The sequence below is a fragment of the Strix uralensis genome, chromosome 1 (assembly GCF_047716275.1).
Source record: "Strix uralensis isolate ZFMK-TIS-50842 chromosome 1, bStrUra1, whole genome shotgun sequence".
NCBI lineage: Eukaryota > Metazoa > Chordata > Aves > Strigiformes > Strigidae > Strix > Strix uralensis.
In genome coordinates, this window is record NC_133972.1 from 133,431,307 (window position 1) to 133,457,526 (window position 26,220).

The 26,220-nt window shown below is 38.9% G+C and overlaps 1 protein-coding gene across 1 annotated transcript in view; it reads right to left on the bottom strand.

Annotated features, from left to right (window-relative positions):
- Window positions 1-554: 554 nt before the first annotated feature.
- TOX (thymocyte selection associated high mobility group box) overlaps window positions 555-26,220 on the bottom strand; it is a 225,504-nt gene continuing 199,838 nt past the window's right edge. The window contains exons 7-9 of the mRNA XM_074881780.1: window positions 14,427-14,813; window positions 4,431-4,582; window positions 555-2,807 (exon numbers count right to left, since the gene is read on the bottom strand). Coding sequence (XP_074737881.1) covers window positions 2,771-2,807; window positions 4,431-4,582; window positions 14,427-14,813 — 576 coding nt within the window. The 3' untranslated portion in view covers window positions 555-2,770. The remainder of the gene's footprint in view (window positions 2,808-4,430; window positions 4,583-14,426; window positions 14,814-26,220) is intronic.

Consider the following 26,220-nt stretch of genomic DNA (forward strand, 5'->3'; position numbering starts at 1 on the left):
TGGCAGATGTCTTTATCGTCTTTACTTGCTCTTACTGCGTTGCTTCAATGTGTAGGTTGTTTCATTCCTGTGTGCTTTCTCATTATCATCGTTATGACAGATGGTGACTTGGGTATATGTGTTACTGTGGTGCCTAAGCCACAGTGCTTCAGCAAATGATGGGGCATACTTTCATGAACTCCAGTGGAGTTTCATCTGCTTACAAAAGGATCTCAACCTTCTAGGCTCTACCTATTGACAATTTGTATCTGTCAATATGCATCTGAAAACAAATAGCAGATTGCCCTTGGCTGGCAACCATTCCTTTTTCCCAAGGTCAGACGTGAAGAACTGACATTTATGCACTGAAGTTGGATCTTTCCTTTGGAACAAAGTGGCTTCAGTATAACCCTGGCCAAAACTGCTGCTCTTCCAGCATAGCTGTCCCATCTGAACAGAGCATGGGCACAGAACCACTCTCAAAGCACTGGGTGGGTAAGGTGCTGCACGGTAAACACACCACAGGTTTCCATTCTTACAGACCGAGAGACACTAGCCACAGATTCATACAGAATAAGTATTTTATTCATGATGTATTTTTTTTATTATTTACATTAAAGTTTTCTTGTCTTTTGAACTCTGCTTGGATACTGAAATTAACAACTTTATGTGACTGCGCACCTGCTCTAAAAGAAATGAAGATAACACAGTTCTTTTCCATAAAAGAAAGAGGAAAACTGCCTGTCAAAATCAAAGCTGATTTTTCTCATCCCCAGTAATTATCTTCTCACTTTAGAATTAATATGAGTGGAAAATGTAGTTTACTATAATATAATAAATAGAAGACATTGGGTAATTAGTAGTGCTGGTATATTTCTAAAGTACTAAATAGACAAACAATAAACTGTGAATTTAATCACGAGTTCTCATACAGTTTCAAGACAGGAAAATTAGAGCTCTCAGCTACAGTCATTTGAGTAATCACATCTGATCTGCATTATTTATTAGTTATTACATGCCAAGTGATTCCGATTGTATATTGCCTGAAATCATTCCAAAGCAAGCATGCCTTTGTTTCTGTTTTGTTTTTAAAGGAAAATCAATGGCATTGCATAATGTGTATTTTATCCGAGTTGCTTGCTTTATTTCACATAGAAAATACAAATCAGTGGTACTCTCCATTCATTGGACAGGCATCTGGAAATGAAATCCTCCAGAAATATATTTTCAGAGCTATTCCTGATCCAAAATATTGAAAAAATACCTTCTTTTGGATTTTTTTTTTTCCTTTTCTCTGTGGCTGTTGAACTTACCTTTCATTTTAGGATGCATTTGTGATACAATCCCTAAAACTCTGTAGGAAATTTTGCATGTATAATAAAATGGCTGAAGCATATTTGGTAATATTTCTGTTGGCAATATTGTTATTCCACTTGACTAATTAACCAAAACTGATGAAGTTTCAAGAAGCAGCATTATGCAGTTTTATTCAGTTAGTTTTGTTGGTTCAAGTCTTAGTTTTGGGCAACTTCCTGCTACAATGTTTTAAAAAGGGAATTACTTAAAATACCTTTTTTTTCTTAACAACCAAGGAAATACAGAAATAAGTATTGGTTACCTTCATTTTCTGCCAGTAAAGCAGGTTTGGTGTTATATATGTCACTGTAAAACTAAATAAAGTATTCACATCAGTTGTGAACAATTTGTGCCAGCAAAAGTTAAAGCATCAAAGAAACCTCTTTAAAATGCTAACAAATTTACTTACAAACACCTATATTTATTATTTCATAAATAGGCGCAACAGGTTCCATAAAAAAGATTAAATACAGACACAGTATGAAGAAACAATAATACATAGCCATATGTAAAGGTTATAATTTAGCTGTCTCCAATCTGTTTCTGCATCTAATAAAATATCAGGTAAGCATTTGGCAGTTTTATACATAAAAGGACTTAAATGACATTTACTAACCAGTACACATAAAGTGATTTTCTTTAAAAAAAAGAAGCATTTTTTAGGCAGTACAAAATAAATGTGTTTGCTCTTTATCAACATTAGGTTTTTTTCTATTTTTTTTGTGTTTATTTCATGAGACAAAGCCAATATTTTTAATTAATATCATTTGGGAATATTTTACTTTTTTCTCCAAATACTTTGAAAATATAGAACTATTAGTCAGTTGTTTAAAAATGAAGTAAAAATATGAATGTTTGCCAATTTAACCCTTATTTTGAAATCAATAAACTGGAATGAGCCAGTTTCAATTACAATTAGCTACAAAAACATTCACATTTTATACTCTAGGAGAGTGTAACATAGATGCTATTTACAAACTTGCTATGACTGCTACATCAAGCCATTTAAAAAGTCTTTAGTAGTTTCATATAAACACCCATTATGAAAAACCAATGGAAAATCCAGGACTTTTATCCGAGACATCTACAGTTGCTAAGGCAGTTACTATCGCAGCACTTCACAGCAAAAACCAACATAAAATCTGAATGGTCCAAGTTTCCTTCAGGGAAGAAGAAAAGCAATGTCCGTTAAAGGATCTCAGGGTAGGGGTGGAAAGGAGAAAGAAAGAGAAAAAATGGGGGGGGAAAAAAAAAGAAAAAGAAAGAAGCAAGACTATTTTTTCCAGAGTGGGTGACCCACAAGCTCAAATAGTCCTAAGTGCTTAGCAACTTGTATTTCCTAATAAAATGCAGAACTGCCTTGACTGCATAAAGCAATCCATGATGAAAAGACTTCCCTGCATTCCTCAGTGGAAAGGAGAGGTGTTTCAGATTTTCAGGTAAGGTAGAGTGCTTTGTCCCTCTGCATGCCCCTGTTCAAAGAGAAAAAGAACAAATGCGGTTTTTCAAAAATTTGTCAAATTTTTAGTCCTATTCTTCCAAAAAACCCCACAACCCTACTGCAAGTCATTAATTCCAAGCATATCACTGAAGCATGGCTGCATTATCATGGTAATAATAAGAAAAATCCCAGTGCCATAGTGGCATCTAGCAACCCAGAGACCACACTTGGCTCTAAACTACACAGGACTGGGACATGGGTTTAAGCCCTGGTTTGGGATCACCTGCACTAGCAGGTTGCTAGTACTGACTATCCCTCTCACAAACAGCATAGGTACAGCTGATGGTTTAGCACAGGTCTTGGAATGATACTCCATAAGTACCCTATATGATGTGGCCACTTTCCTTATAGGGCAGGAGGACATGGGTACCAGCCACTGATATCTCTGGCCTATTTTATTTACCAGTACAAACATAGCCAAAACATGTAGGCAGATTCAGGTAAGCATGTGCAAGGGAACACCAGAAGCTTCTGGCAGAGTCAACTAGACCAACTGTCTACTGGAGACCAGGCACTACAGGAGACCTTCCATCAGTGCACTGTGTCTAGCACACTTTTACATTCAGTTCTTGCTGGGTTTCAGCTTCAACTGAAGCATACCAGTTCAGAGCAAAAAGGAGGCATTTACCAGTTTATAACTCAGAACAGCCTGTAAAAGTCAGGAGAAAATATATCACTTAAAGCAGAAGGAGCATCATTGATGGGGCTTGGTTCACACTGCAGAGATTTTCTGGGAGAGAGGCTTTACTCTTAACCTCCTGCTTCCTTGCCAAAACCCAGGCACCAGTTCTGCTCTTCCACAGCTATACAGCTTGCTTTGTTTGGAGTCCAGGAGCAGCGCAGAGCAAGTTACATTGCACTGGCAGTTTATGCCAATGCTATAGCAGAGATAGGTTAAGTCCATGTACACAGATTCACAAAGGCATATCTACACAGGGGTCTGTGTAGATATCTACAGGGTCTGCTCAGAGAAAGCTTCTGCTGATGGCAAGTTATGCCCAGTGGGCACCTAGAGGGCACTGCTGGGAATGACCGTACATTGTTTTTTCCAGAAGAGACTGGGATTCAAAGCCACGGGTGGCAATGGCTTGTTGGACAGAGGACGGTCTATTCAGAGCTCAGTGTAAATGGGTGTAAATGTCTGTGGGCTGGGCAGGCTCCTACAAGGGCCTGCTGCACAGATCAAGACATTTCGGTGGTACAGCACAGAAGTGAGACTGTTGTGCTGAACAAGTAGGCAAGTATTTGGAGAAAACAGTTCACGCCTTTTGCCTCTCAAGTAGGAGATAGTGATCTTAAAACTTTTTTCCTACACTTTCTCCCTAAGATTTCAGTTCTGCTTATCTAAGGAATGGAAGTTCTCTAAGACCAAAGTGTATGTGCTGTGATAAGGTGACAACAATGTCTAATAAATGTACATACTGAAAACTTGTTCTCCCACAACAGTCTAACTGCTGAATAAATACAGTGCCATCACAGACGCACTTCTGAAATACTGTAGGGAAACAGGCAACAAACTTGTTTCCAAATTCCCTATCAGACACTTGTGTCATGAATGTTGCTCAACACAAGGTGGCATTCACTGGCTGCTTACCCATTACTGCAGTAGTCATTATTCCAGTCCACAGTCTGTGCTGGAGGATTTCTGCACCCTGAACGAACATACTCCATTGCTTGGGTAACAACTTGTGCAGCTGTTGATGTTGGATTGATGATATTCTGATAATCAGGCTGAAGAGTAAATCCCTAGATGAGAAAACAAGTACATTACAATATATGTAAACCAAGCAACAGGTTGTGTGCATTAAAAAAACCCGATGTGTACTGTGAAATGGTAGAATACTTCTTTTCCAAGTGTACTTTGGGTTATCAAACTTAAAATAGGAAAAAATGTATAGGTGCTTTCTAAGTTTTATCATCTTTTTTTGAGAAATGAAACACTGCTAAATTGTTGTTAGCTACTACACAGTCACATGATGGAACTAAAAGGGACAGAGCAGAAACAATTCAAAACCAAGAGAACAACTCAATCAGCACTGGGGCAAAAAGGTCTGTTTGCTCCTCAGAGCTTCCATTTAGATTAAATGTAAGGATACACACTAGTCGTTAATTCCCAGAATATGCAACAGAATCTTTTTGAAGGATGTAGGCAGCAGGTGGCTGACTGTTTTATTAGACTACACCTATTCACATATTGTTCTCAAAACCCTTTTTCTTCATTCAGTCACAAAGGGACCATCTGCTGCTTCTTTTATTTGTACTTCTCTCTCAACTAAACAGAAATTCAACCAAAGCTTTTTAACAGTTGTTGGACTAATGTAGTGAAAGTAGTACAGAATAACTTGCTTTTTGAAACCAAGAAGGCGAGAAAAAAAAAGTGGAAGTTACAAAAAGACATCTAACCTGCTCCCTGAAATATCTGTCATGTGAAAAGTCATAGTAATTTTTAGCTCTTTTGATATACGAGGATGTTTAAATGTTGTGTTTCAAAACCAGGAGAACAATTGAAATTTCAAGGCTAGTGTTCACTCTGTAAAAATGTACATCATGTTCCTATAAAGTCAGAAGAACTACATTGGGTAAAGTATGGAATGCCGTATGAAAGCAATCGATGTCTGCTGCAAAAAAACAGACCAAACTCCTTCATGGGGCAAGGGCATAAAATTCCCACTCAAGTTAACTGGATCTGTAGGTGCTAAATCAGAAACTGACCTTGAACCAAGACACCTAGTTTGAAAACCCACTCTTTCTGGCCAAAGTCCACATACACAATAGAATTAAAGCTCGTAGCTTTTAGTTTTAAATTCAAGTGCATTATGTGTGATTGCTTCTTATACACAGCCTTCATTAGGACAGGAATTTTATGGAGAGCTGTTTTTTTCTGCAGGTTTAACAAGTCAGCCATGCTACCTTTCATCAAGATAAACAAGTATTCTCAGTTTGCACCTGGCCCTCTCCATCCAAGAAATGAGCTTCCTTCAAATATAATGTCACTTCCTCTTTCTTGCATTATATTCTGTCTCTTCCCCGGAGGTCCCATGGGTGTTCTGCCCTGCCGTGCCTCTCGTGTACACCGTCACATCACTCCGTTGATTCTGATCATGGATTTTGGCCTCAGCTATAAATGAGTGCAACTTTCTTCCATAATCTCTTCCATATGGAGAATATCCCAAGTCATGCTTCAGTACCTTAAATGCTCTTTGAAGCCTCACTGTGTCCCTGATGACTCCAAGAAACAGACTATTAGTAGTGGGCAAGTTCACAGCTGAATTCTGCATCTAGTTGTCATGTAACTTATATACTGCCCTGCTAATAAGGTAAAATAAAACCCACCCATTGTAACTGTAACCCCCATGCTCCGTACACTGCCTTTGCACCAGGGTCTAAACTTGCACATCAGGCTGCATAAACAACCCCCATGTCTGCAATGGATCTAAAGGAAACTGTAATTGAGCAGACTTCCCAATGACTTTAATTGGGGTTTCATGCAATCAGAAGGCAGAAAAAATGGTTTTGTATGTCACTGTCATCATTTTTATACAAAATATCACCCATAAGGCCTTTCTACCTTACCTATAAGAGGAAACTTACCACAGAAACACATTCTACCCTCAGGCACTGAGGCTCAACTTTGGTAGCAAAGCCCCGGAGCTATTTCTTATCAGTCTTCGTGAAACAACTGCATATACGAGAAAGATACTATATGGGGCCAGTAGCTCCAGCAGTGCTATGTAAGCATGCAAGTGAGCAGGCACAGACTCAGGTACTCATGCAGCAAGAAGAGACAGTTCCCCCAAATCAGAGGAAGAGATCACCAGTGCAATATCCATTCCATTTCTTCTGGACTTAGGACAAATAAATATCTTATATGTTGGAGGATGGTCCTGTGGTTTGAATGCTAGCTTGGAATTGTGTGGGAACTGCATTTTCTCAGGTTTTCTGTGTGACCACAGCCGAATTACTTTGGCTCTCTTCAAGCAAAGCATGTGTGCACGTGTGCTTGGACTGAATTGATACCTCTCATGTTAAGGTTGGGATCACGGATCCAAACTTAATTCTCCTATCATCTGCAAAATAAGGGGTAACAACACTTTCAGCTTGCACCTGGCAAGTCTGTTTAGTTTATAACTGCCTGGGATTGGGGCCTGTTTCTTAGGACATGCTCATGCAATAAATTTTAACATGGTGCAGAGGTATCTGAGTCAGGCTCCAGCTCCAGAAGCAGCTGAGCTGCTACAGCTCAGTGGTCCCGCTGTGGTTGAGGGCTACCAGAATACCAGCAGTGTGGGTGTTGGAAAACATGCTTGTTAAGGCAAAGCAATTTAAGAAACCTGAACTCAATACAAAGGACAGATAAATTATGGTGATGTTTAAGATGTAAACAATAATTACTTCAGCTTTTTCATCAACAGAAAAAGCTCTGGAAAAATAGATCTGTACAACAGGCGGAGACAGCCTTGTAACAGGCTTGTAGTAAATATTTGTGTATTATTTATGTAAGCCCTTAACAAACAATGATGAAATAAAAAGTGCTCAGAAAATGAGTGCTTCGAGGTCTAATTAAACAATGGTGAATGTTTTTGCATTGTAATGCTCAAGAGAAAATCACCAACTGTTTTGCAACATGCCTAGAATTTTAAATTTCATTTTCTTGTTCCAGATTGAAATAAAAATAGGGAACTTGATAAAGATTAATTCGATGTCAGGAGGGACATTTGCTCTTTAATTAGATTTCTGTGGCCCTAGCAGTTTCGTTGTGCCACTGTAGCAAGTCCTAAAAAGCCTGCAGCAGAACTAAACAGTGATCCTCATCTCCACACTTTACTGGGAACTAATTTCATTTCCTGCCTGTCTGGAGAGGTATTTTCAACAGGCATCAATGTTTTTGTCTTCACAACTGATTTATTCATCAATCTCAATGTGATATTTTAAACCTTTAAATTACATCCAAATCCTAAAGCATCTGTTTATTACACAAGGAAATTGAAAATCTGTCTGTGTGATATTATACAAAGATTTTTCCTTAAGGTTATAAAGGAAGTTGACAGATATTAATGATTTTTTTTTTTCTCCTGACCTCATTTGAAGACAAAGCTTAACAAAAAAGAGGAAGAAATCTGGACAAATACAGCAGGTCCCTGAGTTTACTGTATATAATATATACCAGAAAAAATGAGGCTGTTATTTTTGGCAGGCTCTGCAATCATCTTGCTGTATACATCTATTTTCTAAAGGAAAAGAAATACCTAAAAGTAGACTGAAATGAGTTATTATTTTAAAAAATAAAAAATAAAATGTGACATACATTAATCTTCTGCTTCTTCGTTATGCATGCACTTGCAGCCATGGTTACTAGACATTAAGAATCTAGTTTTGCTTGCTCTACCTGTGAACCAAAGTGGGACAGAGATTGTAATGGGACTCACCATCCCAGCCAGTGCTTGGGTGAAGGATTTTGAGCAGGGAAGGAGATGCTTCCAGTAGGGCTAATTAAAAGTCCTTAACAAGAACTGGGCATATTTGGGAGCATGTGAATCCTTGGTCTCATTTCTCTCCACACAAAACATCACAGTACAACAAGCTGGAGAGGGGATACGCTCAGAAAGAAGAGCAAATGTCTGTGTGAGTAGAGAAAGGAAAGAATGACTTTGCAACAGAAAACAGGTTGCAGCTTCAGGTACTGCTTTAGCCTGGACTCTGGAGAAATCATGTTGATTTGAATGAGAAGGGTCAAGATTCAGGTCATTTGATCCCAACGAAGTAAAAATTAAACATCATGTTAAACCTAAGAAACAGCCTGGAGAGAAGCAACTCTATCAGTTAAAAAGTACAGTGACAAGATGCTCACATGAGCATTTAATGAAAGAAAAATCACACTCTTTTAATCTACTGTGATTCTTCCAGTGTGTCAAAAGTGGATTAAAAAAAACCTGCTACACAGTGGATTTAGACTTTAACAAAGTAAAACTTTAACATGGTTCCTATTAATAATATTTAAGAAAAATATAGCATATTTCAGAATTAGAAGTTAAATGTAATAAAAATCAAGATCTAATTTAAATCTGAGAATAGAACTAAATGGTCATTTTTTATCACTGTAAACGAGCACCACAAAGATCTACAGTAGAGCCCGTTATTTATTCATTAACTGTTTCGGAACAGAAAGGAAAAAAGACAAAGTAGTCTACTTTGCAGAATCACAGAATCACAGAATCGTCTAGGTTGGAAAAGACCTTGAAGATCATCCAGTCCAACCGTTAACCTAACACTGACAGTTCCCAACTACACCATATCCCTAAGCGCTATATCGACTCTACTCTTAAACACCTCCAGGGATGGGGACTCCACCACCTCCCTGGGCAGCCCATTCCAACACCTAACTACCCGTTCTGTAAAGAAATGCTTCCTAATATCTAATATAAACCTTCCCTGGAGCAACTTGAAGCCATTCTCTCTTGTCCTATCGCTTATTACTTGGTTAAAGAGACTCATCCCCAGCTCTCTGCAACCTCCTTTCAGGTAGCTGTAGAGGGCGATGAGGTCTCCCCTCAGCCTCCTCTTCTCCAGACTAAACAATCCCAGTTCCCTCAGCCGCTCCTCGTACGACATGTGCTCCAGACCCTGCACCAGCTTCGTTGCCCTTCGCTGGACACGCTCGAGTAATTCAATGTCCTTTTTGTAGTGAGGGGCCCAAAACTGAACACAGTAATCGAGGTGTGGCCTCACCAGTGCCAAGTACAGGGGTAAGATCCCTTCCCTGTCCCTGCTGGCCACGCTATTTCTGATACAAGCCAGGATGCCATTGGCCTTCTTGGCCACCTGGGCACACTGCTGTCTCATGTTCAGCCGGCTGTCAATCAACACCCCCAGGTCCCTCTCTGACTGGCAGCTCTCCAGCCACTCCTCCCCAAGCCTGTAGCGCTGCTGGGGGTTGTTGTGGCCCAAGTGCAGCACCTGGCATTTGGCCTTATTGAAACTCATGCAGTTGGCCTTAGCCCATCGCTCCAGCCTGTCCAGGTCTCTCTGCAGAGCCTCCCTACCCTCGAGCAGATCAACACTCCCACCCAACTTGGTGTCGTCTGCAAACTTACTGAGGGTGCACTTGATCCCCTCATCTAGATCATCAATAAAGATGTTAAACAGTAACTTCTGTTAAACAGAAGTTACAAAAAACATGTAGATACCTCAAAATAGAGAAGATTGTTTAAAATAAATTAGAAAATATTTACTAATGCTAGGCTTATGACCAAAATGCTAATACCTAAATTTTACTTTGCCTTGTACATTTCAGAACAATTTGGCTGCACTGTATCAGCTGCATACTCCACAGAATTAATTGGTTTTAAAAATAACAGAAATTGTGCAGTCACTGAGTATTTTTGGCTACCAGCACTTCTGATCTTGATGTTCTGTAGTTTTTGTGGACTCCCGAAGGAGACTGCACTTCTCTAGCTGGCAGTCTCTCTTGGTTTGGCAGCTGCACACATGCAGGCAAGGACTGCTGGAAGTGGAGGAGGACATGCTGTTCCCTGTGGAGTAGATGAAGATCAGCTCATTGTCCTGGCAACAGTGATGGCAGAACTCCCCAGGTCAGCACTTCTTATCAAAGTTACACACAGAAGTTTGTGGATTTTGCACACAGTGGTTTTGGAGAACTGTGTTCCTGCCTGCCAGGACTGAAATCTGGATCTTTATGTGATTTTTCTTGGAGCTGGCAGTCCTTCAGACATACTACAAGACTGTCTTTGATAATGGTCTTTGATAAGAAACTGTCTTCCCTCTTCTGGAGAAAACGAGCAGGGGATCTGTGGAGAGCAGGGATTCCCAGAGCCTGCTACCACTAAGTGTCACACTAGTATGCCACAAACTATTTCAAAGCTGGATGTTGGGAAGAAAAAGGGAAAAAATCAGAACCCACCATCAGTGGGAGCTGTGACTGCTGCTTCTAACGTGTCTACAGCACAGCTGTCTGTCTGCAATGGTGGTGTCCAGCCAGGTGAGTCTGCGAATGCCTGCAGTAGAAGACTGCTAGGAAGCTGTTGGCAGACTTACCCTTCTCTTGCCTATTAAGCTTCATGCTGCAGTGTGACAGGAGAGAATTTACCTCATTTCTTCTTAAAGTGTATTAGTCTGTTTGGTATGAGTGGTCGTGAGGTCTCCCTCCAAAAAGGAAAATGTCTCCTGTTGAAAGTCACACTGTAGGAAGTGGGATGCTAATTAGTTTCTGTTCTTGCTGCTTACATAAATTAGATGCTTGCCTTTGGAAAAGGCTTAGGGTAACCACACCTTTAGCATGGAGGAAATCAAACAGCTGAGGGAAAAAGTGAAAAAAAGTTGAATTAAATGCAACTATCCCTTCGGCTTTATCAGACTACTATTCTCCCATTCTTTTTGTCTGTCTTTTTATGTAGCAGAGTGGTCTACACTGTGCTGCTGGGGATTGAACCTCACATCCAGAGTCCTCCTTCCCTCCTCACCACGGGCTGAACATACAGGGTGGTGCCTCTTCTTTGTCCTCATTGCTGTTGACTCTGTGCTGCTGTGATCGTTTGGAGGGCTCGCTTTTTCTCCCATGATGTCTTTTCCTCTTCAACATGCTCTGTGATCAGCAGAGTGTTTGCTCAATTTTGAGCGGAGGGGAGAGCAGAGTCCTTTGACAACTGAGTCAGAAAGAGGCCTTTAATTGCAGGTTATAGTTTCTTGACTTCTTGCTGTTTGCTTCCTGATGGCTAATCTGTTCTCCATGCTCTAATGCAGTATGAAATCCTGGTGATAGTGTTTTCTAACATTTCTTGAGTACGACTAGAAAGAGTCATACCTAAGAGACTAGACAGGATACCACTGTTCTGCTCTGGCATGGCAAATCATAATGTTGTTAGTACAACTGTTGCCCCAAAATTTAACATAATTTTTGCTTTGTCTTTGTCAACATCACTCTTTAAAGGAAATGGATTCTATATTTAAACACAATTCACAAACTCTGTAAACTGTTGTATGGTAAAAAAATATAAATTAAATTACAAATATTCCCAAGTGAAATTACATAGATTTTCCAGAGTTCAAAATTTCTGTTACTTTGAAACAAAAACAGAAGTGTAAGAAATAAAAACTGGTTTATAGATGTTCCACAGTGCATAAAGAGAAATGTAGTTAAGATTGGCAGTGTAGCATTTCAACAGGTAATAAGCACCTGTCACCTTGAGTGAAGCTCAGAAATATCTCACCATGGTATCTTCATTATAAGCATCAGCCTTTCTGATTAAGGAATATGAGCAGGTAAAAAGTATTTAACCCAACTTTTCATGAATTTAACAATGAACAGGAACACAGAGGCACAACATTTTTTACTTTACTGTACTTGTACTTAGTAAAGCAAAAGACTCATCATGGTACAGGTCTACATATTGACTTCTAGACACCTGTTTTCTACAACCTAGCATCTTGTGTTTTCTTTTAAGCTAGAAATAACTCAACTGCATGCCACACATCTCAGAGATAAGTGAAACTACTCTCAAGCCATTGATGCACACACCATATGCTACAAGCATGCAACTTGGTAAAATAAAACATCAGAAGATTGATATTATCTTACCTTTTTTGTAGTATGTAATGGTTTGGAATAACGCCTAAGTGTTTGGATTCATACAATAATGATGATGTATGTATACATATATAAGTACCTAACATCTGCATTACATCTTTTGCTAGCCCCTACTGTACTATTAATTCCATAAATAAAGCCAGATTTTCAAATCTGTTCGGTAAATTATGCCTATCAATGATTCTGGAAAAGACATAAGGGGTTTGGTCTTCTATAGCTCTGCATTGGACAAGTAATTGGACAAGTGACACTGAACTTGGCAAACAATCTGAACTCAGAAGACTGAATCACTTTGCAATAAAAACTTGCTGAAATATAACTACACAATCTCAACAGGCTGTTGTCACAGATGTTTTTTGAGTTTGGTAAATGAACCAGGGTACTGTATTAAGTCTCTGTCCATTGCTTTGTCTCTCATTGCTCTGAGCCTTCAGGTTCAACCAGGACTGCGTTAGGCTTAGGATCTCCAGACAGACCCTCCTGGCTCACCTGTCTAGGACTTCCCCTAGCTAATTCTAGCTGCTCAAGCTTGGGGTTAACTCCTGAGTTTCTCTGAGACTTGAGCATAGGCTCTCACATTAGTTTCTAACCAATAGAAAAACCTTCAGGAATACATAACAGTAAAAGACTTCACATTTGTGTGGTCATAAGTATGTTGAGTCTGTTTGCTCTGATCATGAAAAATAAACTGGACTAGGAAACAGTTGTAAACACTACAAATTTTCCTTCCTGTCTGATTACTCCAAATCACTCTTGAGACTAAGATCAAAATCTCTGAAAAAACCCAGATCATCCTGAGCACACCTTGGTTTACCTTCTGGACAACTGAATTTATCAGTCCAGATTGCTTTCAACTCTTTTTTTTTTTTTTTTTTTTTTTTTTTTTTTTTGTCCTGCTTTGGAAATTTCTTTCCCTGTTAAATTGTTCTCCCAGCTAGAAGCTATGTTTTGTGTTCAGGTATTCCCACCTCTGAAGACCAATCCTGAGATGAAATGTTTCCAGCTTGGAAAGCAAATGCAAATGCCTTGTTAGCAAAGGTGAATTTATAGAGATATTCAAAACATGCAGCAAATTCATGACTATGTATTGTCAAACAGAACTGACAAGTTTGGTGTATACAAATTTTCTAGATTCTCCATCCAAAAAATTTTCATTCTAATGTCTCTTTGCAAAGCAAGATCTTATTATTGATAGTCAGATCTCATCCAATGCAAAAGGAAGTTTTCTCTCATGAAATCAGCAGAGTTAATTTACTCTAACTCTCCATAGGCCTGGGCCTGAAAGACACAATGCTATGGTTGGCCTGCATTCATTCAGAACTCCTAGGAAATGTATTGAGAATCAACCATCTAAAACACTGAGAATGACAAAAAAAAAAAAAAAAAAAAAGCCACCATATTGGGGTACTGGGGACAGCCCAATTATTTTCAATAAAAAGAGGTATATCTATCTAACAAAATGAAGTTATGAATGCAGCATAAACTAACACTAGTGATCACTTAATCTAGCATGTTTAACACAAGCAGTGTTGCTTCATGTTCCCTGACTGTTCCACAGTAAGCAGAAGGATAACAGCACAAGCTACAATCGTATCCTTTTCTAGACATGCCTGCCTTTTGTTTGTAAAATGTGTTTCCTGATGACTTAACATTTCACTTATATTTGCAGATGGATCTACAGAGACACTTCTATTTAAAGGCTGCCTCCTGAATTTGGGGAGGAGACAGGACTAGCATGCAGAAGAATGTGATGAACATTGTTGCTAGCACAAACAGTTCTACTGAAGTTCTCTGTCATCTGGGTAAACTCATTCATTTGTTCTTGTCTTTGAAACACTAAGCCCTCAGACTGTACTACCATGGTTTTGGAACTCTGTAAAATTACAGCTAATCCATAGCTCAATCTCTCTCACTGTCAGCTTCAGGATGACTTTCCCTCCTCCCCCAGAAAGAAAAAATTCTCCAGACAACTGAAAAGCTCAAACTTACTTGCTGCATTGTAGGTGAATGTAAAGCAGACTGGACTTGCATCGGTAGCTGGTTTCCAATGGGCTGCTGCATTGAAATCGGCTGGTGTTGCTGGATGTTGAGATGCTGGTGCAGAGGGGGGCTGATCTGAAGAGGTGGTGGTGGGGACACAGCCATGTTTGCTATGGAAACAGTCACTGGCATTTGGTTGTTGGGCTTGGGCGCTATGTTCCTGGGGATATTGGCATGCATGGCAGTGATGTGAGGATTCATTCCTGGTTGTTGGTGGTAGTGGGAACTGAGGTACAGTGCAGAGTGAGCCTGGGTGGGCCCATGGAACACTGACTGCTTTGAATTCATCATCTGAGGTTGTGGGGAGGCTTTAACATCAACGGGTTCGCTGTAGCTCTGTTGAGAAAACCAAAAACCAGACAATACTTAGAAGCTACAAAATACTGCTGTTCTACCCTCTGAAGTCTGATTAAGAATCACACCATGGGAAAACAGTTACCTGGACCATCAAATTGTCCTTGAAATGGAATTTGGTTATTATACTAGAAAAAGAATTAATTCCTTTTACCTTACATTTTTCAAGATGGTGAAAAAAAAAAAAAAGTTAGCTCCTCTGTTTCCTGGCCTAGCCTGACATTTTGCTTTTTCCAAACTTGGAACTGGCATCACTGACCTAATAACCTACACAACAAAGACAACCAAGCCTTTCACTTTTATTTACATAAACAGCCACTACTATTGTCCTCAGATTTGGTGGCCTAGTTGAAAAGAGATTCAGGAGGGCAGGTTCCAGCAAAAGTCTGCAGTGATCTTTGACATGTCTCATTTTCCCATCTGCAAACCGGGGATAAGAATTTCAGTGTCCTTTACCATACATGTGGATAACTGCTAATAGTCAGTTAGCTAACATGATGAAGAGGCTAAACCCCATCCACAGTTGTTGTACTGCACTGAATAAATATGCTAGTTGTTGTGCAGTACCGCTATATTGAAGTATTTTGTGCTGGGATGTTATCCACGCATGTATAAAACATGTTTCATGAGCTGTGCATTCAGAAAAATAAGAATATTCTGATTAATTTCATTTTTAGAAAAACTTCCTTTGTTAACCCAGTTCATAAAGTTCTGAAAATTCTGTTTAAAACTGATATCTATATAAATGTTAGACTGCATCAGACACAGGGAAGCTATCTTACTAAAGCTGGAAGAATACTGCAGAGAATATTAGAAAATACACAGGTCTACCCTGATCTTTAAGAAATCTTACTGCTGCTAGAAGTAAAAACTTTCCATTAATGAACGTGTATTTTAATAATATTCTTTGTTCTAATATTTTAATAACTTGTTACATTTGATTTAAACTCAATTTGTTGTTTTCCATACGCTTATTTTCTTAGATCTTCTGTATGCTAACTCTGTGTGCTCAAATAAATGATGAAATAAATTTAAGAATTAACTCCCATGAGCTTATAAGTGGGAATCATAATTTGCAGTTCAGTCACACTGGGATTAATAGTCAGTGAAAGGTGAAACATGCTGGAAAAAAATGGCAGAAATGTCCCTCTGGAGAAAGAAGTCACTTTGTCAAAACAAGGGCTGAAAGATGCATATATGCCCTTATTCTGTGACCTCCATGTCATGTTTGCTCAGTTTACAAGTCAGAGTAAGTTTCATGTTACTCTCAGCACTCCAGGGTCAGTGAAGTCTATTTGTATTCTTTCTGAAGGATGTACTATCACCACCAATCCGCTGACATGTGCGTTACTGAAATTGCTTCATTATATGTGATGATAAAGATGAGAAAGATAACTTCATTCTTCCTAAATATAACGGCAGTTCTATTAGCAAAAAACCCCTTGTTTTCTCCAGTAAACTAAGGACAATTAAATGAATATGATAAAACGAAGGCAAATCTCTGCCTCTGTGGATCTGCCTGGCTCTTCTATGTATTATATGGATGTTTGCAGGATTCAGATAGAGACATAAAAACCCACAGTAAACAGTAAAACCTGAAAGCAGGCGCAAAATCTGCCAGGTTTTTGTTATTATTTTTAAAACACTGAACTAATGCTCATAATGACATGAGAAATATTTTCCCCCTCTCTTCCCAGTTGTATTTTTAGGACACTCTTGTGAGTGTGGTAGCAAAGACTGGCAGGTTTGCTGAAATTTCAGAGATTCAGAGAAAGTTTGTTAATTAGAATCATGGTCAGGACCCTCCTCTTGTGTGTCCTGGGCTCTTTACACATTACAGGAGGTGTATACTGTGTTCTTTCTTGAGAAAATTGAAGTTTTACTGAGAGCATCATCCCCTCATGAAAACAGCTTGCCTTTCCACGATGCAGCAGGCAGGCTCTATCTGGTCCAAGCAGGGATAATTGCTCCTGAAGCATCTAAGGGAAGATCGGTTAACGTTCCTCCTGGTGACAGAGTATCAAAAAACCTTTGCAGCACTATTTGTGACATAACTGATACATACTTTTATTTCATTTGTGACTACAAAGATGCTGCCATACATCTGTTTAACAAAGATGAACCAATTTAATTATTGGGTAATTCTGAGTTCACACATAAGTGGTGAATGCATGGCCCATCCCGATAAAATTACAGATGTATCAGACAGTTAGCAAATACCAAATTATGTTAAGAGGAATTGCACAGTCTTGGGCCAGAGATTAATAACACTTGCTTTACCTCTGAGAAGAGTGTCTGCAAAGTGATCAAAAGGGATCATTCCAGCAGTCTCAAGCTATCAATCAGCTTTCTATAAGTTTCACTACCTCCTGATCCAGTGAAAAGCACAACACTTCAGTTTCAGACCAAGTATTTTGCTGTTACTTAGGATGCTTTAAATCATATGTGATCTGAAGCCACATTGTCCAATATCAGTGCGAAACACATCAATATTATCAGTTACCAGGAATCTTGATAAATGAACCCATTAAATGCTATTCTCCAGCATACTGCACTTTTTCTAAGGCTCAGTCAGAAACACAGATTTTATAAGTATTGCTGAAGCTAATGGAACAGGTGATGTCAAATCTTTTGGTTTTGTTATGTTGCTTTACTGTGAAATATAGCAAGAGGTATATATGATGCATAGGTCACACTATCATTTCAGGCACAATTACTGCTTTCACAGATTTGAATGGGCATTGCACCTGACCAGTACTGCATCAGACAGTCTTAGATGAGGACTTTTATTATGGATACAACCAGGAATGAAGAAAGAAGGGATTTGATTAGCCAATATGGGCTTCAAGTGCACAGTCATGTCCCCTAACTTTGCAGGTTGGAATTCAGTCAATTTTCTCTTGCCTTACCCAAGGAGAAGAGCAGATAAATAATTTTTTAAGAAACCCTCTTTAGTTAATCTGCCCAAAACCAACACAGACAATTTACATCTCTAATTTTTGACATGAAGTTATAGGATACAATTCAGTTACAGATACATGCAGTGAAGACGAAAATTACAAATCCATACACACAGGCCACCAAACATTGAAACACTGTATCTCCTAAGTGACAAGGTCTTCTACTAGACTTGCAGTGAGAAAAGCTTTTATCACCACTATCAGAAATATGGTGTTGTAGACCCACCACTAGAGGGTGACAGAATATTATATTTAGTTAATGATAAGAAGTGGCATTGTATGCATACATTGGCAAATATACGCTAGGACCACAAACTAGCTTTTCTTGACAGTCCTTTATGCTCTTTGAATGGCTTCTACTTCTTCTGGAGTTCAGGTCAAAGCCTTACTCTAAATCTTTCAAGTTCTTCACAGGGTAGGAGTAGGGTTTCTTATGGACCTGCCTCCCCATCTAACATCACCATCTAATACAGTTGCCTAAATTAAAAAAAATAATAATCAGAAGGTGAAGACAAGGTAGGTAGGCCAAGGTAATGGAATGCTACAGAAAAGTATGACTGCCCTTTAGGCACAACACAAAATCACCTTTATTTTTTTTTACAAGAATCTATTGTTTTACTGAAACACGAAGAAAAAGAGAGAAGAACATTTTGAAATCCCAACAGAAAGAGAATGAAAGTAGAAGAGAAATAGGGAAAGGAAGGAAACAAAATAAACACTACTCTAACTCTGATGATAATAAAGATTATATTAATTAAAAGTACTGGTGCATGACCCTCAGTCCACAAAATTATTCTACTAGTATCATACCTACAAGAAAATGTGTGATGATACAGATGAGTGATGTTCTCCAGAGAAAGTGTTGAGAGTTGATCATTTTGCACAAATTTTTCACCAAACTCATGCCTTTCCTTCCAACTCTAGACAAAGCGAACTTTCCCATCCACCTTTTACTCCCCTATTGTGTGCCAAAACTCTTTATGCAGAATTGCCAATTTAAAGAATTAAATTAGGTTAAGGGGTTAAGCATTGATCATCCAGTTGTGCTAGTCTTTTCTGAGGAGAACTGCCCTGGGACTAATGGTCCTTCTTATCACAGACTGAATACAGGCATGGAGAGGGGTGTTAGTTCCTTAGAGGGAGGTGACACTGGGATTTCCTTCACCCCAAAACATCCAACCTACTCCTACAGTTGACAAATGATTTCTGGTACAGACGTCCTGCTCAATTTAGTGGTGTGAGTGTCTCATCTCTCACAGTCAGAGAAAACAGCAACAGCCTAATGATGCCATTCTGGCATTTCCACAGCTTCCTTTAGGATATAATTTTATGTTCACTTTGAAAAGTTGCCCTTTAAACCCCCACCTGTATATCTGGGTAACCAAACAGCTGTTGAAACCTACACATGGGTTTTGATTCTCTTTCTAACTTGTGACTGCCTTCTGGATGCTGTTGGCTCTTCTAACCCCACTTCTGTTGGAACATAAACAACATCCATGTGACTGAAAGTAGAGGACGATTTTAACAAGGCAGTACTCTAAGGGCCTGATCCTTAGGCTACTGAATTTAATGGAAAGTCTCCTATTAACTTAAATGGAATTTGGATCAGAGCCCAACACTTACTTCAGTATTAATGCCTGGATGTCCATTTAATTCTTCATGAGAATCAGGTAGGACCCAGCTAACAGAGGCTGAGAATCATTCCCAATTGATGAGCAGTACTTTTGACCTGTATTTCTTCAGAAGCATACTTAGAAACTACTCGTGCCTATACTTCCTTCATTTTGCTTTTTTAACATGTTAATGCAGTTATTGTTAGAAATGTTGCCAGCAAGTAGGCCCATAGAGATAAATATATACACACATGTGTATGAACAGCTTCAACTTACATACTGTACACATGCTTTATATTCAGCATTCTTATCTACTATAGCATATGATACCATAATATATGGGAACTAAATACTTTTGCAATAATTTCATTCTGTTTGCAACATAAAATCAAAAAGTCAGTGTTGTCTCGAAGAAACCATAGTTGTTCTACTTACAGAGGAAAAAGGTTTTTTTTCTTATTCTATTGATTTCACAAAATTAGTTAATGATCAAAGCCTTTCAGCTGTAGCAATATAATTTCAGTCATTTACAGACCAGACATTATCAAAATACTTCTTTATTAACAGTAGCAATTAAGCTCTCCTTTATAGTAAAATATTCAGTAAATAATTCAGACATTCGCAACATTCAGTAAATGTTCTTGGTACTGTTGGATGCCTATGTGTCCTTTAAATACATGCTGAAAGATCTCCTCAAGGGCAAAGGCACGACCCTTATGGCCAATATGGCCAGCATAAACTTTCTATCAATACAAACAGCTTTAGTTGTGAAACATAACCTATTCCAGCCTCAGAAGATTTTTTACATAGCCAAAATGGTGTAACATAGTTTTATTTTAAATGAGAAACAGATGCTTCTCTTTAAAGGAGAAACAGAGGTTTGGCATCCTCTCTACATAGACAAGGTACATGGACTATGTGAGTATTTCAAAGTCTAGGAAAGAGTTTAACTCAATTCAGGTTTTGCATGAATACGTGTCAGAAACCTATCTAGTTGCCATACTGTCCCTTTTCATGATGGTGCCATGCACACATCTAGCGACTGGTGTCCATCTGTGAGCCATGCTGAGGAATGCAACAATTTTTGGACTCTATGACCAGAATGAAGGTTATGTTCAGGTAACAGCAGTGATTATGTCAGCTGGTACCAGGAAGGTCCAGGCTGTGCAGGCTGTGATCAAACTTAGGCAGGCCTGACTCAGCTTTAAATGAGTTATCTTCAGTGCTGTGGCATTAAAGAGGTAGATAGAAGGAAATTGGCTGAATATTTATGCAGCTCCTACAAAGCTTACCTAAGCTTAAGTTTGCATCTGCTGTCTTTGCCGTCTCTTTGGTGGAAGGAACATCTTGAATTGTTTATTCCTTCTCTCAGCTTTTCTGTGTTCACATAATCCTGTCCGTTTTTAACATTTTTGACATTTTAGGTCACTTCCAACCCCAAGCCTGTCCTTGAGAAGAATCCCTTCTTCTAGCCTACATTTGTTTAGCCATTTTATAAATGCCCCTGTGAAGCTGTTTATGAGACAACGACGCTTCTCTGGAAGCATTTTCTCTTTCCTGCTTAGCTCTTTAACTTCTCTAGAGATTCCTTTGACTTAACTCTATCCAGTCTGGTAGAGAACTCATATGCATATTTGCAGTACGGCTGCCTTCCTACCTAAGTCACAAGAGGCAATGATGTTTCACAGTCACAAGAAGCAAATGATGTTTCGTATTTTGTTAATTCCAGTCACCTATTGCAATAACAACATCTGGGACTCTAGAGAGTTCAGAGAGCTTTTTGACACATTCTTGATGTTTCAGAACAAAGAAGTAAGCCATGGGTTGTCATCTATAATTAGCCAAGGTGGCTCAGAAGAACATCTTCAAATCTAAATATACATTTTGTAATCATCTACAGGGGATTGTCATGGATTCATTCAGGGTATGTAAGTAAAAATGGATGTTTTATGAATGTAACCTGGGTACATGTGATAAAGGATATGCAACTTTAATTTGATACAAGTGTTTTAATTCCCCAAATGGAAGCACTAGGCTAATAGTGAAATCTAGTTTTATTAACTCACTTCAAAACCAAACACAGTTCATCTCCAACTCAAAATCTGGCTTCTCTCAAGCTCAAGACACTTCTGCCATTTTTGGCAGAAATTATTTGAGAGCATCTCTCAGTTTTTCAACTGCTGAATGCAAAGCTTCACATGATTTAGCCTCAAATTGTATTCATGGCATTAACTTAAACATAGTTTGCTCTACATTTTCAGCTGCAGTAGATAGTTGGTTTCCTTGTTAGACAAGAAGATGGTTGGATTTGTGTTATTATCAGATTAGACAATTGTTTTATAAATAGAAATGTTCACTTACCAGATACTCTGATACATCACATACTTGCACATACATAAGTTTATTGGATTCCTTGAAAATTTCTGACTACATCATACTAACTCCAGAAAGAATGAAAGACTGAAGTATCATAGAAGCATGAAGTACCTGCTGTAAAAGCCTTACATTATAGTTTTCCCAGCTAGTGATTCTAATGTTTAATGGAAAAAAGTAAAAGCTGTACGTGCATGTCATCATTCTGGTTTTTTTTTTTTTTTTTTATTGTTCTAAGGGAAATATTGCCAAATGCCTTGTAGCACTTTAACAGCTACAAAAAAAAGAAAAAAATATCATGCATCAAACATAACCATATATTTTATTTATTCTTTCTCTGATGCATTCACTGAGAATAGTCTAAACTGTTTTATGAATTTCCAAAACATCTGCATGGACTGGGGCTAGATATAATATAGGAATCTGTTGTCTCAAAAAGCAGAAACCAGGTGCCTTTCTGCCAGCAACAGAAGGGATGCTGCTCTCCTTGTATGCAATAGTCAACTGATGAAAGCACTGACCAGGGCAGTTCAGCCATCTACTCTGTCAAGAAATAGTCAGAATTTTATTTCCAAGAGAAATGTCCTGAATGCCAGCAGCTACTTATTTCAGGGAGGAGTGAGCCAGGATACGGTGCTCCCCTGCATCTGAAGCTTGGCCACTGTGCAGAAAAGAATTTGGGATTCACTGGGCTACAGAAAACAAATCATGGAGAGAGCACATCTGCACATCCGCATTTACTTAGGAGTGGGGAGAAGGACAATCTTGGACTGCTGATGTATTTTTTTTCCTTTTTATATGTTAGCCAAGTGCTCTCACCACATACATATATGAAATGGGAAACTAATACCAAGTTTACTGTTTGAGTTTTGGGTATTGTTTTTTTTTTATCATGGTTTCCATTTTGCTTTTTACAAGTAGCTCAAACTTTTTCATGTATACTCACTGCAGTCTTAAGAGACTCAAATTCCTTAGGCTGTTCAATTTTATTACAACTTAGGCAGTGTAACAGATATTTTGGGTGCCTAGAAACTCTCTGGTTACAAATTGCTGTGCTAATGGCATTAAGGCAATGCCAGTCTTACTAGATATGACCTTTAGTTTTTTTTATGAAACGTAATTGCAAGGTGATGGGCTAGGAAACCTATGCCTGCCATATACTTCAAGAAGCAATTTTACATGTCCAAAGGATTTGTGCTGTCCACAAAACTGAAAAATGTCCAGTGCATTTGCTGCAGTGTCAAGTGAGGACACCACTTTGACTTAGCTACAACGTCAGAGTTTTGAAATATGCTTGAGTATTTTGAATTTGAATAATATTCTCCTTGCTGAGAGGCTTTAGCTTCAGCCATAGCTGCTAAAATATGTCTGCATGAAACTTTAAGTTGTGTCACTACACAGACAGAATTAAAGATTCATTTAGCCAGAGAGAATAAAACAGGGAAATCTTCTTTGTACTATTCACTTAAACATGTACTGCTATAGTTAATATACATATATGTATCACTTATATGCACATATATTATGCATGTTAAATACATAATATGCATACTGTTATATAACTATACATAGATGTACATATATAATATATGAAAGTATTTAATATTTACACAAATATATCTGTATTAAATATATATATTTGAAAGATGCAGCAAAAACTCTAATGTCAGCCAGAAAAAAGGCTGGTTAAGCTAGAAAAAGTGCTTGTTTTATGAAAAAGTAAAATTGCAATTCACAGCATTTTATGTAATGGTATACAAATTACCAGATACCAGAGACTGCATTTCTGGACCTGAATAGTACTAAAAGTTGCAACTAAGGGCAAATATAAAGACACTTGTTTACAATGCAAAGGCTTAGTCAGTACTATAAGCAATATGGCAATCTGCATAGCAGAAGATATAATGCTTTGTAATGTGATTTTTACTTTACATATCAATTCCTACACACATGAGCAAACTCAACAACGGCCCCATTAATTTCAATCATTATAAAAAAGGAGAAAATACAGGAAATAAACTGATAAATTAAATAGGGATTAATGCATAACTGAAATATTTACACAATCATATGTTTAGCTTATTTACTGGGTGGTAGCTCTATTTTATAAAGACATCACTAAAGCATTTAAAAGTGTACTAGAGATGGGCTGGCAATCCTATTGCCAAAGTTGCTGGTGACATTTCCACTCTTTTCAGTTATGATTTCATCAAAGAACACAGTCTGAAATTATACATGCTAGGTGTGTGAGTGACTTCTCTATGTGTGTGTGTGTATGAAACTCCAACCAGAACTGCTCAGCTTTGTCAAAAATGCACCCAGAGGAAAGCACAGTATGCCTCCCAAAATATTTGGGTGCCCTCCCTTAAGATACAATGGAAGAGGGACTTGAACTCTGGAAAGGACAATGATAGATTGTAATAAAGAGTAATATCTCATCTTCCCGTGAAATGGCACTCAAATTTATAAGCATGTATCATCTGAGAAAGCAGCTGAGACAATTCCTTCACGTGGGCTTTCCTAGTACGGGTTGCTCTCTATGATAAAGAGCAGGCAGTCTGTCCCTCATGTTCATCTCCAGTTTCCCTCCCTATGCACCCATGGCTATGAGTGTATGAAGGAGAAGTGAGGAATGAGAGGACAAGAGAAGGGCTAGGAAAAAGACTGGCTGAAGTTAAGGTTTGCTGTTGGAGAGGGAGAGGGAGAGGGAGAGGGAGAGGGAGAGGGGAGGAGAGGAGAGGGGAGGGGAGGGGAGGGGAGGGGAGGGGAGGGGAGGGGAGGGGAGGGGAGGGGAGGAGAGGAGAGGAGAGGAGAGGAGAGGAGAGGAGAGGAGAGGAGAGGAGAGGAGAGGAGAGGAGAGGAGAGGAGAGGAGAGGAGAGGAGAGGAGAGGAGAGGAGAGGAGAGGAGAGGAGAGGAGAGGAGAGGAGAGGAGAGGAGAGGAGAGGAGAGGAGAGGAGAGGAGAGGAGAGGAGAGGAGAGGAGAGGAGAGGAGAGGAGAGGAGAGGAGAGGAGAGGAGAGGAGAGGAGAGGAGAGGAGAGGAGAGGGAGGAGAAAGGGAGGGGAGGAGAGGACAAAGGGAGGGGAGAGGAGAGGGCAAAGGGCTGTACTCCCACCCCAGAGCTTGGGATGAAAACTAATGTTCCTCAATTTCATTATTCTGCTGTCAAACAGAGGCTAAGAAATCTCCTGGCAAAAGGAGATTTAACCCATTTCTCTGCAGTCTTCTATTCTGACTATTCCAGCATCTCAAATGGCCAAGATGAGTGAAGTGAATTCAGCTCCAAGTCTGGTCCACTCAGGTATAACATGGCATATGTCCATTCCTTTGCTTTTCAGAAAAATGGAGACTTGCAAATAAATGCAGGAAAACATACACAAACACTCACATCACTTACATATAAGCCCTACACTCACTAGTTGTTTAAAAATTGGCAATACTTCATGAAAAAAGTGGCAGAATCAGTGCTCAAAAGTTAAGAAACTGGTAGAGCAGCTGCTTTGGGATGTGTGAGACATCTGCTGAACTAGAGACAGGGGACCTGAGCAGCACCCTTGCCTGCTTGTGCCTGCCTCTTTCCACAGGCAGAGTCCTCTGGGAAGGGAGAAGGAAGGAAGTTTGATAATTGGGTAATTCCTATCATTTGGATAGCAAGAATATGTCCTGATGTGATGTGAAGCACAACTGAACATCTCATAGCTGCCAGTAAGCTGACCCTGAAGTCACTGGAGCTCTGCTATGAACATGAAGGGTGTAATATTGGTCAAATACTCTGAAAAATGAAGTTCTAGATGTCCCAAGCAGGACACCCAAAACTGTTGTAAACCTGCTTTTCAATGATTTAGCTGTGTTTTAAAATATGGACAATACAAACTTCCCACTCCAGACTGTTAATGACAATTTCTTTACACTAAAACACTGCTGGGATGAGGAGAACAGAAAATCCTGTAAAGAAACAAGGTTAAACAACATGCAGCAAATACAACACAGGAGCTCCCAGGGTGAATACCTGATTATAAGCGTGTGAAATGGGACTCACACAGAGTGTGGTATAAAGTATAAAACATACCATGTGAGCAAATCATTAATATTTTATTAATGTATTTTTGGAAAAGGTATGTTACTTTTGGCATGTCTTAACTTTTGAGAATGAGGAATCTTGGAATCTTAATAATATTCTCTAAAAGTAGCTTTTATAGATGGTAATATAACACACGGACATAAAAGATCAGATGGACTCCAAATAGTCTTAATAATGTATTATATATATTTCTTTATGCTTACATGCTTGTCTAAAGAACTACAACTCTTCTGGTGCCATATAAATGTTTAATAATGATAATTTAGAATATACTGACATAATATTACATCTGGGTATTTTACATCCTTATTTCAAAATGGACTTGCTTTAGTTACATGCCAGCTCTCTTGGATTCATTGAATG